Raw genomic sequence first — 17829 nt, forward strand, 5'->3', positions numbered from 1 at the left:
ACGGACTGGGACGCACTGGGGGGGTCGGATGGGGCCTGGAGGGGGGGTCCCTCCTTCCTGAGCGTGGGGGGGTCTGGGCCCCCCCCCCAGCAGGACCGAGCCCCCCCCCCGGGCACCGCTGGGGTTTGGGGGGGCTGCTCTGCAATGGGGGCACCCAAAGGTGCTGCTCCGGAGCCTCCGGACCTGGGGAGGGAAAATCCGGGGATGGGGAGGGGTTAAACAGAGTTTGGGGGGCAATTCCAGCCCCCCCAAACCCCGGGACACCCCAAACCCCAATGGGGACGCCCCAAACCCCAATGGGGACATCCCAAATACCATCCCGGGGAACTTCCAGCGCCCCCCAAAACCCCCCAGGACACCCCAAACCCCAATGGGGACATCCCAAATACCCCCCCGGGGAACTTCCAGCGCCCCCAAAACCCCCCAGGACACCCCAAACCCCAATGGGGACATCCCAACCCGAGAGGGTTCTGGGGGGCTCCAGGGGGGTTCTCATCCCGGGGGGTCCTGAGGGGTCCTGGGGAGCTCAGGGGGGGTCCCAGGGGGGGTCTCAAGGGGATCCCAGGGGTTTCCCAGCCCTGCAGAGATCTGGGGGGGTCCCGGGGGGTCCCAGGGCGGCCCCGGGGGCATCTCTGGGGGTCCTGGGGGAGAAGGGGCTGGAAGGTCCCGGGGGGGCTCCCAGAGAGATCCCAGGAGGGTCCCCGAGCTCGGAGGGGGGGTCCCGGTGGTGTTCCCAGCCCCGGGGGTTCCCGGGGGTTCCCGGGCGGTCCCGGGGGGGTCCTGGGGGTCTCACCGGGCTCAGTAGGGCCGGTTGGCGTCTTTGGGCCTCTTGAGCTGCACCTTGAGCCGCTTCATCCCGATCTGGAAACCGTTCATGGCCTGGATGGCGGCCTGGGCGCTCGCGGGGTTGTCAAAGCTCACGAAGCCTGTGGGGACAGCGGGGACATTGGGGACATCGGGGACATCAGGGACATTGGGGACATTGGGGACATTGGGGACATTGGGGACAGTGGGGACATTGGGGACATTGGGGACATCGGGGACAGTGGGGACATCGGGGACATCGGGGACATCGGGGACATTGGGGACATCGGGGACAGCGGGGACATTGGGGACATCGGGGACAGCGGGGACATTGGGGACATTGGGGACATTGGGGACATTGGGGACATCGGGGACAGCGGGGACATCGGGGACAGTGGGGACATTGGGGGGACATGGGGTTGTCACGGGGATGGGGATGTGGGAGAACGGGGACATGGAGGACATGGGGAACACGGAGGATTTGGGGACATCATGGGGACATCATGGGGGACAGCGGGGACATTGGGGAGATCAGGGACAGAGGGGACAGAGGGGACATTGGAGACAGACGTGACAGAGGGCATGGGGGTCAGAGGGGACATCATGGACATCGGGGACATTGGGGACATTGGGGACAGAGGGGACAGAGGGGAGATCAGGGACATCAGGGATTGGTGTCCCTGGCCATGTCCCCAAGTCATGGCACTCCCACCCCTGTCCTTGTCCCCCCATATCCCACATCCCTGATCCCATATCCCAATGTCCCCAATGTCCCCAATGTCCCTGATGTCCCCGATATCCCCATATCCCCATATCCCAGTATCCTGATATCCCCGATATCCCAATGATATCCCGATGATATCCTGATGATATCCCCGTATTCCCATATCCCAAATTTCCCCAATATCCCAATGATATCCTGATATCCCAATATCCCAATGATATCCCAATGATATCCCGATGATATCCCGATGATATCCCAATGATATCCCGATGATATCCCGATGATATCCCGATGATATCCCAATGATATCCCAATGATATCCCAATGATATCCCGATATCCCGATACCCCAATATCCCAATGATATCCCGATGATATCCCCGTATTCCCATATCCCAAATTTCCCCAATATCCCGATGATATCATGATATCCCGATGATATCCCAATATCCCGATATCCTGATATCCCAATGATATCCCCAATATCCCGATGATATCCCGATGATATCCCAATGATATCCCGATGATATCCCGATGATATCCCCGTATTCCCATATCCCAAATTTCCCCAATATCCCGATGATATCATGATATCCCGATGATATCCCAATATCCCGATATCCTGATATCCCAATGATATCCCGATGATATCCCAATGATATCCCAATGACATCCCGATGATATCCCGATGATATCCCGATGATATCCCAATATCCCAATGATATCCCGATGATATCCCGGTGATATCCCAGTGATATCCTGATATCCCGATATCCCAGTGATATCCCGATGATATCCCAATGATATCCCGATGATATCCCGATGATATCCTGCTGACATCCCGATATCCCAATATCCCGATGATATCCCAATGATATCCCAATGATATCCCAATATCCCGATATCCCGATGATATCCCAATGATATCCCGATGATATCCCAATATCCCGATATCCCAATGATATCCCAATGATATCCCGATGATATCCCAATGACATCCCGATGATATCCCAATATCCCAATGATATCCCGATGATATCCTGCTGACATCCCGATATCCCAATATCCCGATGATATCCCAGTGATATCCCAATGATATCCCAATATCCCAATATCCCAATGATATCCCGATGATATCCCAGTGATATCCCAGTGATATCCCGATATCCCGATATCCCAATGATATCCCAATGATATCCCGATGATATCCCAGTGATATCCCGATATCCCGATATCCCAATGATATCCCCAATATCCCGATGATATCCCGATGATATCCCGATGATATCCCAATGATATCCCGATATCCCGACATCCCAATGATATCCAGATGATATCCCGATGATATCCCGATGATATCCCAATGATATCCCGATGATATCCCGATGATATCCCGATGATATCCCAATGATATCCCGATGATATCCCAATATCCCGATGATATCCCGATGATATCCCGATATCCCAATGATATCCCAATGATATCCCGATGATATCCCGATGATATCCCGATGATATCCCGATGATATCCCGATGATATCCCGGTGTCCCGTCCCTACCGAAGCACTTGCTCTGGTTGGTGGCCCTGTCCACGAAGACCTTGGCGGAGATGACGTTGCCGAAGGGGAGGAACATCTGCAGGATCTCGGTGTCGGCGAACTCCTGGGGCAGGTGGTAGATGAAGATGTTACAGCCCTCGGGGCCTGCGGAGGGAGCGGGGTCACACCTGGGACTGCGTCCCCAACACGGACACGGGACCCCAAAACCGGGGCTGTCAACCCAAACCCACACTCGGGACCCCAAAACCTCACCCAGGACCCCAAAACTTCACCCAGGACCCTAAAACCAGACCTGGGAACCCAAAACCGGAGCTGTGAATTCAGAACCGGAGCTGGGAACCCAAAACCGGACCTGGGAACCCAAAACCGGAGCTGGGAACCCAAAACTGGACCTGGGAACCCAAAACCGGAGCTGGGAACCCAAAACCAGAGCTCGGAACCCAAACCGACACTCAGGACCCCAAAACCTCACCCAGGACCCTAAAACCAGACCCAGGACCCCAAAACCGGACCTGGGAACCCAAAACCGGACCTGGGAACCCAAAACTGGAGCTGGGAACCCAAAACCGGGGCTGGGAACCCAAAACTGGACTTGTGAACCCCAAGCTGGCCTCAGGACCTCAAACTGGCCCCTGGACCCCAAAACTGGATTCAGGATCCCAAAACTGGCCCTGAGACCCCCAAACCAGCCCCAGGGTCCAAAAATCAGCCCTGAGACACCAAACCTGTCACTGTGACCCCAAACCTGACCCCAGGACCCCAAACCTGTCCTCATGACCCCAAACCTGACCCCATGACCCCAAACACGGCCCCACACCCACGTGATCCCTGACCCATCACACCCCAAATTCCAGGGAGTCACCCCAAATACCTCCAGGGCCCCTCCAGCACCCCCAATTCCCTGGGACACCCCAAAGCCCCTCCCTGAGGGGTCCCGGGGGTCCCCGGGGTTTTGAGGGGGTCCCATGGGGGAGGTTCAGGGGGCCCAGGGTGGGGGTCCGAGAAGAACTCGTGGGGGTTTGGGGGGGGGGGGGGTTCCGGGGGTCCCCGGGCTGTTTGGGGGGTCCCGGGGGAAGTCTCAGGAGGGTCCTGGGGGTGTCTGGGTGGTCCCGGTCCCGGGGGGGTCTCCGAGGCTGTCTGGGGGATTTTGGGGGTCCCCGGGGGGGTCTGGGGGGTTTTGAGGGGTCCCTGGGGGGGTCTCGGGGGGTTTTGAGGGGGTCCCCGGGGGGGTCTCGGGGGTTTTTGGGGGGTCCCCGGGGGGGTCTCGGGGGTTTTGAGGGGGTCCCCGGGGGGGTCTCACCTTCACGCTGCTGCTGCTGCGGGGGGGGCGGGGGGGCGAGCAGGGGTCCCGGGGGGGCGAAGGCCGGGCTCACCAGCCCGTAGGCGGCCGGGTACGCGGCTGGGGGGCACGGGGGGCACGGGGGTCACTGGCGACATCGCCGCCACCAGGGCCCCCCCAGTGCCACCAGAGCCTCCCAGTGCCACCAGTGCTGCCAGTGCCACCAGGGCCCCGCCAGTGCCACCAGTGCCACCAGAGCCTCCCAGTGCCCCCCCAGTCCCCCCCAGTGCCACCAGAGCCTCCCAGTGCCACCAGGGCCCCGCCAGTGCCACCAGGGCCCCGCCAGTGCCACCAGTGCCACCAGAGCCTCCCAGTGCCCCTCCAGTCCCCCCCAGTGCCACCAGAGCCTCCCAGTGCCCCCCCAGTCCCCCCCAGTGCCACCAGGCCCCCCCCAGTGCCCCCCCAGTGCCCCCCCAGTGCCCCCCCAGTGCTCCCAGTGCCACCAGGGCCCCCCAATGCCACCAGTCCCTCCCAGTGCCCCCCAGTCCCTCCCAGTGTCCCCAATGCCCCCCAATGCCCCCCAGTGCCCCCCAGTACTCCCCACCCCCTCCCAGTGCCCCCCAGTCCCTCCCAGTGTCCCAAATGCCCCCCAGTGCTATAGAACACCCCTCAAGTGCCCTCCCAGTGCCCCCCAGTACTCCCCACCCCCTCCCAGTGCCCCCCAGTCCCTCCCAGTGCCCCCAGTACGCACCAGTGTAGTGCTGCATGCCCGCGTACGCCTGCTGCAGGGGGTCCCCGGGGGCCGCGGGGCTCTGGGCTGGGGGCACAGGGGGGGTTAGGGGGGGGTCCGGGGGGGCTCGGGGGGCTGGGGAGGGGTCGGGGGGCACCTGGGAAGGGGGGGACCCCCCCGGCGTAGACGGCGTCGGGGGCCGGGGGTCCCGCGGGCTGCGCGGGCACGGGGCTGTAGCCGTTGACGCTCAGCGGGGCCGCGATGGCCGGGACGGGGGTGGCCGCCATGGCCGGGGGGGTGCTGGTTCCTGGGGACAGCGAGGTCACCACCGGTCACCACCGATCACCACCGGTCACCACCGGTTACCACCGGTCACCACTGGTCACCACTGGTCACCACCGGTTACCACCGGGATACCCCCAGGACACCACCGGTCACCTCCGGGACAGCCCCGGGACACCAGCGGTCACCACTGGTCACCACCGGTCACCACCGGTCACCACTGGTCACCACCAGTCACCACTGGGACAGCCTTGGGACACCACCGGGACACCAGCGGTCATCAGCAGTCACCACTGGTCACCACTGGTCACCACCAGTCACCACCAGGACACCAGGACTGTGACCCCGGGGAGCCCGACCATGGCAGAGGGTGAGGAACTCCCCATGGGTTTGGTGGCAGTTGAGTGTCCCTGTCCCTTGTGTGGTGTCCCCATCCCATCCATGGTGTCCCCGTCCATGGTGTCCCCATCCATGGTGTCCCCATCCCATCCATGGTGTCCCCATCCCATCCATGGTATCCCTCTCCCATCCCTGGTGTCCCACCCTTGGTGTCTCATCTCTCACGTTCCTCCCATGTCCCATCCATGGTGTCCCCATGCCATTCATGGTGTCCCCATCCCATCCATGGTGTCCCCATGCCATCCATGGCAGCCCCGTACCCCACGTCCCATCCATGGTGTCCCCATCCCGTCCATGGTGTCCCCATGCCATTCATGGTGTCCCCACCCCATCCCTGGTGTCCCCATCCCATCCATGGTGTCCCCACCCCATCCCTGGTGTCCCCATCCCGTCCATGGTGTCCCCATCCCGTCCATGGTGTCCCCATCCCGTCCATGGTGTCCCCATGCCATCCATGGTGTCCCCATGCCATTCATGGTGTCCCCATCCCATCCATGGTGTCCCCATGCCATTCATGGCAGCCCCATACCCCACGTCCCATCCATGGTGGCTCCACCCCATCCATGGTGTCCCCATCCTCATGTCCCCACCCCCGTGTCCCCCACCCCCCATCCCCTCCCGGCTGTCCCCGCTGTCCCCTGTCCCCTGTGCGTTACCTGAGGAGGGTGGCAGGGGGGTGGCGATGAGCCCGTTGGGGTTGACCGTGCCCATGTGCTGCATCTGGACGGCCATGGTGGCCATGGGGCTGAGGTAGGCCGAGTGCGCGGCCACCAGGGCCGCCTGCTGCTGCATCAGCTGTGGGGACACGCCTGGCACCGCGCGGCCACCGCCGCCACCGCCGCCACGGCCACCGCCACCCCAGGGAGCCCAGCCCCATGGCACCAACAGCCCGAGATGTGGGAGCAGCATCACCCCATGGATGTCACCTCAATGTCCCCGATGTCCCCAGTATCCCCAGTGTCCCTGGTGTCTCCTGTGTCCCTAGTGTCCCCATTGTCCCCAGTGTCCCCAGTGTCCCCGATGTCCCCAGTATCCCCAGTGTCCCCAGTGTCCCCAGTGTCCCCAAGGTCCCCAATGTCCCCAGTGTCCCCAGTGTCCCCAAAGTGTCCCCAATGTCCCCAGTGTCCCCGATGCCCCCAGTGTCACCAATGTCCCCGGTGTCCCCGGTGTCCCCAGTGTGCCCAGTGTCACCTCCTGTCCCCAGTGTCCCCAATGTCCCAGGCAGCCCCAGTGTCCCCGATGTCCCCACTGTCCTCAATGTCTCCAATGTCCCCACTGTCCCCAGTGTCCCCAGTGTCCCCAGTGTCCCCGATGTCCCCAATGTCCCCAGTGTCCCCACTGTCCCCAGTGTCCCCACTGTCCCCAGTGTCCCCAGTGTCCCCACTATCCCCACTGTCCCCACTGTCCCCACTATCCCCATTGTCCCCAGTGTCCCCACTGTCCCCACTGTCCCCACTGTCCCCACTGTCCCCAGTGTCCCCACTGTCCCCACTGTCCCCAGTGTCCCCAGTGTCCCCAGTGTCCCCAGTGTCCCGTACCGCCTGTGTGTAGGCGCTGTAGGCTCCGAACTGGAGGGCGATGGGGCTGAACATGCCCAGCTGAGTGGCCACCTGCTGCATCCGCCGCAGCCCCCGCTCCTTCTCCGTGTCCGCAAACTTCACCACCAGGCTGGACGAGGCACCCTGCCACACGCAGCGGTCACTCGCCGTCACCCAGGGTCACTCAGGGTCACAAAGGGTCACTCAGGGGTCACTCAGGGTCACCCAGGGTCACTCATGGTCACTCACGGTCACTCAGGGGTCACTCAGGGGTCACTCAGGGGTCACCCAGGGTCACTCATGGTCACTCACGGTCACTCAGGGGTCACTCAGGGTCACTCATGATCACTCACGTTCACTCAGGGTCACAAAGGGTCACTCAGGGTCACTCAGGGTCACTCACGGTCACTCACGGTCACTCAGGGGTCACCCAGGGTCACTCAGGGTCACTCATGATCACTCACGTTCACTCAGGGTCACAAAGGGTCACTCAGGGGTCACTCACGGTCACTCAGGGGTCACTCAGGGTCACTCAGAGCGGGGACATGGTGGGAGCGGTGATGGTTGGGTTGCAAACACAAAGGGGACAATGAAGGGGACAATGATGGGGACAGTGAAGGGGACAGTGATGAAGATGATGATGATGAAGGAGGTGACAAAGGGGACCATGAAGGGGACGGTGATGAGGATGGGGGTGACCTTGATGGTGGAGGTGACACAGGCGGTGATGAAGAGGATGGGGATGAGGAAGATGATGGGGACGGTGGTGAGGATGATGGTGGAGGTGACAAGGAGGAGGATGATGGTGGGGACGGTGGTGGGGATGATGAGGGTGATGGTGAGGAAGATGATGGGGACAGTGGTGAGGATGACGGTGGAGACAACAAAGGGGAGCCATGAAGGGGACGATGACGAGGATGATGAAGGGGACGATGACGAGGACAATGAAGGGGACGATGACGAGGATGATGAGGGGATGATGATGAGGGGGATGATGATGAGGATGATGAAGGGGAAGATGATGAAGATGATGAAGGGGACGTTGATGAGGATGATGAAGGGGACGATGATGAAGATGATGAAGGGGACAATGAGGATGATGAAGGGGACAATGATGAGGACAATGAAGGGGACAATGATGAAGGGGACAATGATGAGGATGATGAAGGGGACGATGATGAGGATGATGAAGGGGACAATGAGGATGATGAAATGGACGATGATGAGGATGATGATGGGGATGAGAAAGGGAACAAGGAAGGGTCTGATGATGACAATGGTGAAGGTGACAGGGCAGGGAGTGATGGTGAGGACAGTGACAAGGACAATGAAGGGGACGATGAAGATGATGATGAAGATGATGAAGGGGATGATGATGAGGACAATGAAGGGGACAATGACGAGGATGATGATGGGGATGACAAAGGGAACAATGAAGGTGATGGTGAGGACAGTGACGGGACGGTGAAGGGACGGTGATGGAGGAGGTGACACGCGAGGTGACACCCGAGGTGACACCCGAGGACGGCCCCTCACCGGCAGCGTGCGGCTCCCGTGCAGGGCGGCGATGGCGGCCTGGGCCTCCGCGTGGCTCTGGAACTTGACGAAGGCGCAGCCTGGGGACATCGGCTCCGTGGCAGCTCCAGGGAGCTCCGGGGGGTCCCGCTCCACCCCCTGCACCCCCCTGACACCCCCCAAACGCCACTGACCCCATCCCTGCCCCACAGACCTCCCAGTGCCCACCCCAGGGACCCCAGTGGGACCCCGCCCGTCTCGGGGTGTCCCCGCGGGTCCCCACCTTTGCTGGTGCCGTCGGGGCCGCGCAGCACCGTGCACTCGTCGATGGTGCCGAAGGGCTCGAACATCTTCCGCACGTCCTCGTCCGCCTGCTGCTTGCTCAGCATCCCCACAAACAGCTTCCGGTCCTCTGCGGGGACAGCGCCGCTGGCACCGGCACCGGCACCGGACACCAGCACCGGACACTGGCACTGGGACAGCACCGCTGGCACCGGCACCGGCACCGGACACCAGCACCGGACACTGGCACTGGGACAGCAGCGCTGGCACCGGCACCGGCACCGGACACCAGCACCGGACACCGGCACTGGGACAGCGCCGCTGGCACCGGCACCGGACACCAGCACCGGACACCGGCACTGGGACAGCGCCGCTGGCACTGACACCAGCACTGGGACAGCGCCGGTAGCACCGGCACCGGCACCGGACACCAGCACTGGGACAGCACCACTGGCACCGGACACTGGCACCGGACACTGGCACTGGGACACCGCTGGTAGCACCGACACCAGCACCGGACACCGGCACTGGGACACCAGCACAGGGACACCGGCACTGGCACTGGGACATGGCCATGGGGACACCGCCGCTGGCACCGGACACTGGCACTGGGACAGCACCGCTGGCACCAACACCAGCACCAGATACCAGCACTGGGACAGCGCCGGTGGCACCGGACACCGGCACCAGGACACCGGCACTGGGACACCACTGGTGGCACCGGGACATGGCCATGGGGACAGTGCCACTGGCACTGGACACCGGCACCGGACACTGGCACCGGACACGGCCAGTGGCACCAGGACATGGGCACCGGGACATCACCGGTGACACCGGGACATGGCCATGGGGACACTGGGGCTGGCACCAGACACTGGCACCGGACACCAGCACAGGGACACTGCCAGTGGCACCGGGACACCATCACTGGGACATGGTGAGTGGCACCAGGACATGGCCATGGGGACACCGCTGGTGGCACTGGGACACCAGCACCGGGACACCACAAGTGGCACCAGGATACACCATCACTGGCACGGGGACACAGGTATGGGGACACTGTGGCTGGCACTGGGACATGGGCACGGGGACACCGTCACCAGGACATGGTGAGTGGCACCGGGACATGGCCATGGGGACACCGCCGGTGGCACTGGGACACCAGCACCGGGACATGGTGAGTGGCACCGGGATATGGGCACAGGGACACCACGAGTGACACTGGGACACCGTCACCAGGACATGGTGAGTGGCACCGGGATATGGGCACAGGGACACTGCCACTGGCATCAGGACATGGGCATGGGGACACCGCAAGTGGCACTGGGACATGGGCACGGGGACACCGTCACCAGGACATGGTGAGCGACACCAGGACAAGGGCATGGGGACACCACGAGTGGCACCGGGATACGGACATGGGGACACTGCCAGTGGCACCAGGACACCGTCACCGGGACATGGTGAGTGGCACGGGGACACGGGCACAGAGACACCGCAGGTGGCACGGGGACACGGCCACGCAGAGGGGTGTGACACTCCAGGAGGGGACGGGGACACTGGGACGGGATCTCATGGATGGGGACAGGGTGACAGCTCCTGGGGACACCGAGGGACACCCCACCCTGCGGACGGGGACAGGTGGGGGGTGGCCCTGGGGGGGTCTCAGGTTGGGGGTGGCCTTGGGGAAATTTGGGAGCACCGGGATTTGGGGACAGGGTGGTGTGGGGTGAGCTTGGGGGGGTCTGAGGGGGAGGTGTTGGGGGGGTTTGGGGGGATTTGGGGAGGTTTGGGGGGGTTTGGGGGGGTTTTGGGGGGATTTGAGGGGGTTTGGGACGTTTGGGGGGTTTTGGAGAGGTTTTGGGGGGATTTGGGGAGGTTTGGGGGGGTTTTGGGGGGGATTTGGGGGGTTTTGGGGAGGTTTTGGGGGGATTTGGGGATGTTTGGGGGGTTTTTGGGGGGATTTGGGGGGGTTTTGGGGGCGGTACCTCCTCGGCTCTCACTGTCCGCCGGCTTCACCTGGATGGGCCGGTTCATCTGGGGGGGGACACGGGGGGGGGGGGTTGGGGACACAGAGACCCCCCCGAGACCCCCCCGAGACCCCCCCGAGACCCCCCCAGGCCATCCAGCACCTCCCCCACCCCCTCAGAGGGTCCCACACCGCCCCCTCGCCCCCCAAAGATGCTCCGGTCGCCATGGCAACGCCGGGCCTGCATCCCGTTGCCTGGCAACGGGAGCCGCTGCCGGGGGGGGGAGGGGGGCCCGGGGGGCCGCGTTAATGAGCGCCCCTCCCCCCCCCGCGTTAATTAGGGGGGAGATGGACCCGCCCCCGCCCCCCTCCCCCCCCACACCCCGGAACCCCCCAGAGGAACGGGGCGGGGGGGGGAGGAGGGGAGGGGGAGGGCGCAGATGCGCGGTTGCCATGGCAACGGCCGGCTCCGCTCCATGGCAACCGCCCACTCATCCCCAATTTACCCATCGCCGTTGCCTGGCAACGCCGCTGACGTCATCAGCGCTCGCGATAAACAATGACGGGGATGGGGAGGGGCGCGGGGGGGGGGAGGGGGCAGGGATGGAGATTTGGGACCCCCCCCCTCCCCCCCCCAGGCCCGGTGTGACCCCGCCCCTCCCCCCGCGCCCCTCCCCACCCCTCGGGGAAGGGGGGGCGGGGGAGGGGAGGGGGCTGCGGCCGGCGGGGGGGGGGGATTTGGGGAAATTGGGGCTGGGGGGGGGCGCGGGGGGGGCGGGCCCATCCCCGGCTGACCCCGGGCGGTTCCTTCCCTTTTTCCTTCCCTTCCCTTTCCCCGCCGAAAGCGAAGGTGCCCCCGCGCCCCCCCCCGCCCCAGATGGTGCTGGAAAAGCCCCCCCGGGCTGGGGGAGGGGGGGGGGGGGTTTAATCCCCCCGTAATCCCCCCCCCGCCCCCCCCAGGATCAGCCCTGCCCGTGGGGAGGGGGGGACGCACAAAGGGGGGCGGACAAAGCCCCCAACCCCCCCCAAACCACGCCGGGACCCCCCCCCCGGGGCTCAGCGCAGCTCGGGGGGTGCTGGGGGTGGTGCCCCCCTCCCCAAATTCCCAGCGCGGTGCGGGGGCAGCTGCAGGGGCGGGGCCGTCCCTAATCCCCCCCTCCCCAAACCCATCCTCCCCCCCCCCACCCCAAAATCCCCCCAGGATTTGCGGCCCCAAATCCCGGGATTATCCCGGCGAAGCCAAATCCCGCCCGGGCCTGGCGGGACACGCGCGGACCCCGCGGGGGGGGCGAGCTCCGAGCCCCCTCCCCACCCCGGGGACCCCCCAAACCCCCCACACCCCCTTCAGGGACCCCCAAACCCTCCCCAGGCAGCCTCAAACCCCCCAAATCGGGGAGGGGACAGGGAATGGGAGGTGGGACCCCCGCCCAAATTGAATTGGGGGGTGGGGGGGGGACACCGGACCCCCCCCCGGAACCCCCCCCCCCCCCCCAATCCCGGGCTTTGTTGTCTCCGTGCCCGCCCGGCAGCGCTTCATTAGCGCCAGGGCCTCATTAGCGGCGCTAATTAAACACCCCAGACCCCCCAAAATCCCCCCCCTCAGCGGGGTCCGGGGTGGGGCTGAAAAGGGGGGTGGGAGGTGCTGGGGTGGGGGAAATTTTAGGGAGGCGAAGGGGCGATTTTGGGGGGTTTCAGGTTGATTTTGGGGGGTTTCAGGGCGATTTTGGGGGGTTTCATGTTGATTTTGGGGGGTTTCAGGTTAATTTTGGGGGGTTTCAGGTTAATTTTGGGGGTTTCATGTTGATTTTGGGGGGTTTCAGGTTGATTTTGGGGGTTTCAGGTTAATTTTGGGGGGTTTCAGGTTAATTTTGGGGGGTTTCAGGTTGATTTTGGGGGTTTTCAGGTTGATTTTGGGGGGTTTCATGGCGATTTTGGGGGGTTTCAGGTTGATTTTGGGGGTTTCAGGTTGATTTTGGGGGGTGTCAGGTTAATTTTGGGGGTTTCAGGTCGATTTTGGGGGGTTTCAGGTCGATTTTGGGGGGTTTCAGGTTGATTTTGGGGGTTTCAGGTTGATTTTGGGGGGTGTCAGGTTAATTTTGGGGGTTTTCAGGTCGATTTTGGGGGGTTTCAGGTTGATTTTGGGGGCTTTCAGGTCGATTTTGAGGTGTTTCATGGCGATTTTGGGGGTTTCAGATTGATTTTGAGGCGTTTCATGGCGATTTTTTGGGGGTTTTCAGGGTGATTTTGGGGTGTCAGGAGTCGGGGGCTGCCAGGGGGGGTTTGGGGGTGCCCCGGGGGGGTCCCCGCGCCCCCCACTCACCCCCGGGAGGGTTTTCTGCTCGTGCAGGGCGCTCTGGGCCTTCAGGGCCGACTCGCGGGCGCAGTAGGTCAGGAAGGCGCATCCTGGGGGGAAGGAAATGGGTCTGGGGGCGTTTGGGGGGGACACGGGGGGGACCCCCGGGGTGTCCGAGGTGACACAGAGAGTCCGGAGTGGCCAGAGACCCCCCAAGAACACCCAGAGACCCCAAACAACCCCCAGAGACCCCAGACCCAGCACCCAAGTGCCCCCCACAGACCCCAAATCCCCCCCCCCAGAACTCCCAGACCCCCCCCAAATAACACCGGGGACCCCCCAGAGCCCCCCAGAGCCCCCCAGACCCCCCAGATCCGGTGACTGTCGGGGGTACAGGCGGTGCTGGGGGTTTGGGGGGGCTCGGGGGGTGTTTGGGACAGGGTCGGGTGTGGGGGGGGTCCCCGATGTGTCACGGTCACCCCCTCCCACAGCCCCCCACTGCCAGGACCCCCCCCAGGGACCCCCAGAGCCGGTGACACCCCCGGGGACACACGGGGTGAGCACATGACACCCCAGGGACAGACACAACACCCCAAAACAGCACCTGGACACCCCGAAACAACACCCGGACACCCCAAAACAACACCCGGACACCCCAAAACAGCACCCGGACACCCCAAAACAGCACCCGGACACCCCAAATCAGCACCTGGTCACCCCAAAACAACACCCGGACACCCCAGAACAGCACCTGGGCACCCCAAAACAACACCCGGACACCCCAAATCATCACCTGGGCATCCCAAAACAACACCTGGGCACCCAAAATCAGCACCTGGACACCCCAGAACAGCACCTGGACACCCCAAAACAGCACCCGGACACCCCAAAACAACACCTGGTCACCCCAAAACAACACCTGGACACCCCAGAACAGCACCCGGACACCCCAAAACAGCACCTGGACACCCCAAAACAACACCCGGACACCCCAAAACAACACCCGGACACCCCAAATCAGCACCTGGGCACCCCAAAACAACACCCGGACACCCCAGAACAGCACCTGGACACCCCAAAACAACACCCGGACACCCCAGAACAGCACCTGGACACCCCAAAACAACACCTGGACACCCCAAAACAACACCCGGACACCCCAAATCAGCACCTGGACACCGCCAGGGACACCCAGAGCCGTGTCACCCTCACGGGGACACCCGGGGTGACCACGTGACACCCCAACACTCACCTGACATCCCAAAACAACACCTGACACAACACCCCAACACCCCCAGGGCCCGGTGTCACCTGGAGGGGCACCCACGTGACACGCAACACCCGCCTGGCACCCCCAAACAACACCCGGCAGCCACCTGCAACAACAGCCGGACACAATAACCCAGCAACACCCCCAAAACACCCCAACAACACCCCAAAAGCAATGCCCCAACAACACTGCAACACCCCAACAACACCCCAACAACACCCCAACAACACCCCCCACTCACCCAACACCACAAGAGCCGGACACAGCACCCCGGTGCAACACCCCACACCCAACACCAACACCCCACACCCGCCTGACACAACCCCCACACGGCCCCGTGAGCCCACAGCCGCCCCCACCCCCAACAGCCGGGCTGCAACACCCTGACAACAGCCCAGGCTGGGCTGGGGGGCTGCGGCTGTTCCTGTGCTCGGGGCTGTTCCTGGGGCTGTTCCCGGGGCTGTTCCTGTTCCTGGGGCTGTTCCCAGGGCTGTACCCAGGGCTGTTCCTGTTCCTGGGGCTGTTCCTGTTCCTGGGGCTGTACCCAGGGCTGTTCCTGTTCCTGGGGCTGTTCCTGTTCCTGGGGCTGTACCCAGGGCTGTTCCCAGGGCTGTTCCCATACCCAGGGCTGTTCCTGTGCTCGGGGCTGTTCCTGGGGCTGTACCCAGGGCTGTTCCTGTACCCAGGGCTGTTCCCATACCCAGGGCTGTACCCAGGGCTGTTCCTGTACCTGGGGCTGTTCCTGTACCTGGGGCTGTACCCAGGGCTGTTCCCATACCCAGGGCTGTTCCCAGGGCTGTTCCTGTTCCTGGGGCTGTTCCTGGGGCTGTTCCTGGGGCTGTTCCTGGGGCTGTTCCCAGGGCTGTACCCAGGGCTGTTCCTGTTCCTGGGGCTGTACCCAGGGCTGTTCCTGTACCCAGGGCTGTTCCCATACCCAGGGCTGTACCCAGGGCTGTTCCCAGGGCTGTTCCTGTTCCTGGGGCTGTTCCCATGCCTGGGGCTGTACCCAGGGCCTGCGGCTGTAGGTTGAGCCGCGGCTGTTGCTCAAGGCCTTTGGCTGTACTGGGGCTGTTCCCAGGGCTGTTCCCGGTGCCCTCGGTTGTACCCGGGGCTGTTCCCGGTACCGGGGCCTGTTCCCGGTGCCCTCGGTTGTTCCCGGTACCGGGAGTGGTTCCTGACACCGGGGCCCTCGGTTGTACCCGGGGCTGCTCCTGGTACCCCAGGCCGTGTCTCGGGGCTGTTCCCGGTGCCAGTGGCTGTTCCCGGTACCGGGGGCTGTGTCTCGGGGCTGTTCCCGGTACCGGGGGCTGTGTCTCGGGGCTGTTCCCGGTACCGGGGGCTGTTCCCGGTACCGGGGGCTGTGTCTCGGGGCTGTTCCCGGTACCGGGGGCTGTGTCTCGGGGCTGTTCCCGGTGCTGGGAGCTGTTCCCGGTGCTGGGAGCTGTTCCCGGTACCGGGAGCTGTTCCTGGTGCTGAGGCCGTGGCACGGGGCTGTTCCCAGTACCGGGGGCCGTACCCGGGGCTGCTCCCGGTGTTGGGGGCTGTTCCCGGTACCGGGGGCCACATCCCAGGGCTATTCCCAGTACCGGGGGCAGTTTCTGGTACCGGGGGCTCTGTCCTGGGGCTGTTCCCGGTACCGGGGGCAATTCCCAGAACCGGGGGCCGTACCCGGGGCTGTTCCCGGTGCTGGGGGCTGTTTCTGGTACCGGGAGCTGTGTCACAAGGCCGCTCCCGGTACCGGGGGCCATCTCCCAGGGCTGTTCCCGGTACCGGGGGCCGTATCCCGGGGTTATTCCCAGTACCGGGAGCTGTTCGTGGTACCGGGGGCCGCATCCCGGGGTTATTCCTGGTACCGGGGGCCGGATCCCAGGGCTGATCCCGGTATCTGGGGCCGTTCCCGGTACCGGGGGCCGAATCCCGGAGCTATTCCCAGTACCAGGGGCCGTTCCCGGTACCGGGGGCTCTATCCCGGGGCTATTCCCGGTGCTGGGAGCTGTTCCTGGCAGCCACAACACGGGGCCATTCCCGGTACCGGGGGCCGCTCTCGGTACCGGGGGCTGAATCCCAGGGCCGATCCCGGTATTTGGGGCCGTACCCTGGGGCCGATCCCGGTATCCGGGGCCGTTTCCGGTACCGGAGGCCGAATCCCGGGGCTGTCCCCGTGCCCGTGCCCCACACCCACCCCCGCTGCCGCTGCCCCATTCCCGGTTGCCGGTTGCCGGTTGCCGGTTCCGGTACCTTTGTGCATCCCGGTGTACTTGTCCTTGATGACGGTGAGCTCGTAGATTTTCCCGAATTGCTCAAAAATCGGTTTCAGGTCCTTCTCCTCCAGGTGCCGCGGGATCTGCCCCACGAAGAGTTTGATGGCGTCGGGCTCCTTCATGGGGCCGCCGGGGGCTCCCCGGGCCCCGGGGCCGCTCCCGCTCCCCGCTATCACCGCCCGGCCTCGGCTCCCGGTGCTCCCGGCGGTGCCCGGTGCCCCGGCGCACACAAAGGACGAGGCGGCCCCGGGGCTCGGCTCGGCTCCGGGGACGGGGCGCGGCGGGGCGGGGGCAGCTCTGCCCGGGGGGCGGCGCTCCCGGCGCTCCCGGTGCGTCCCGGCCGTTTCCCGGGTGCTGCTCCCCAAAAATCCCGGTGGATGCTGCGAGCGCCCGCCCCGCCGGTACCGCCCCGGTGGCCTCGGGGAGGGTCCCGGTACCGGGCGGGGGGAGCTCAGCGCCCGGTTCGGTCCATGGCGGCGGCGGCGGCCGTCGGTCCCCGAGAGCGCCGGTGGTGGCCGAGCCCCCCCGCCCGCCGGGGCACCGGGTACCGGGTACCGGCACCGGGATCGGCACCGGGAGACGCTTTTCTTCCTCGGTTGGGGCCGCCCCGCCCCGCCCCGCCCGGTGCTGATGTCAGAGCGGCACCGGGACCGGGGACCGGCACCGGGGACCGGCACCGGGGCCTGGGGAGCGGGAGCGGGGATGGAGAGCTGGGGACCGGCTACCGGCACCGGGCAGGGATAACGGGAACCGGCACCGTCTGTGGGGCACGGGGTTCTGGCTGCCGGGCACCGGCACCGGCGGCAACAGCGGGGCCTGGAGTCCGGGCCCGGGGCTCCGGGAACCGGCTACCGGCACCGGGGAGCGGCAGCCGAGCACCGGCACCGGCCGTGGGGCGCTGGGCGGTGGCGGGGCTGGGAACCGG

General features: G+C 64.5%; 1 protein-coding gene across 1 annotated transcript; it reads right to left on the reverse strand.

Moving 5' to 3' along the window:
* Window positions 1-96: 96 nt before the first annotated feature.
* LOC111939559 (CUGBP Elav-like family member 3) lies at window positions 97-17733 on the reverse strand. The gene is made up of 13 exons (XM_086866328.1): window positions 16882-17733; window positions 13401-13483; window positions 11100-11148; window positions 9113-9241; window positions 8851-8930; window positions 7315-7458; window positions 6433-6571; window positions 5253-5402; window positions 5117-5182; window positions 4387-4485; window positions 3087-3230; window positions 794-926; window positions 97-183 (listed from the first exon to the last, which is right to left on the reverse strand). The coding sequence occupies exons 1-12, from the start codon at window positions 17024-17026 to the stop codon at window positions 799-801; spliced, it is 1356 nt and encodes a 451-aa protein (XP_086722454.1). The 5' UTR covers window positions 17027-17733; the 3' UTR covers window positions 97-183; window positions 794-798.
* Between the last annotated feature and the right edge of the window lie 96 nt (window positions 17734-17829).

The sequence above is a fragment of the Cyanistes caeruleus genome, chromosome 30 (genome assembly GCF_971803275.1).
Source record: "Cyanistes caeruleus chromosome 30, bCyaCae1.hap1.1, whole genome shotgun sequence".
In the NCBI taxonomy this organism is placed as follows: domain Eukaryota; kingdom Metazoa; phylum Chordata; class Aves; order Passeriformes; family Paridae; genus Cyanistes; species Cyanistes caeruleus.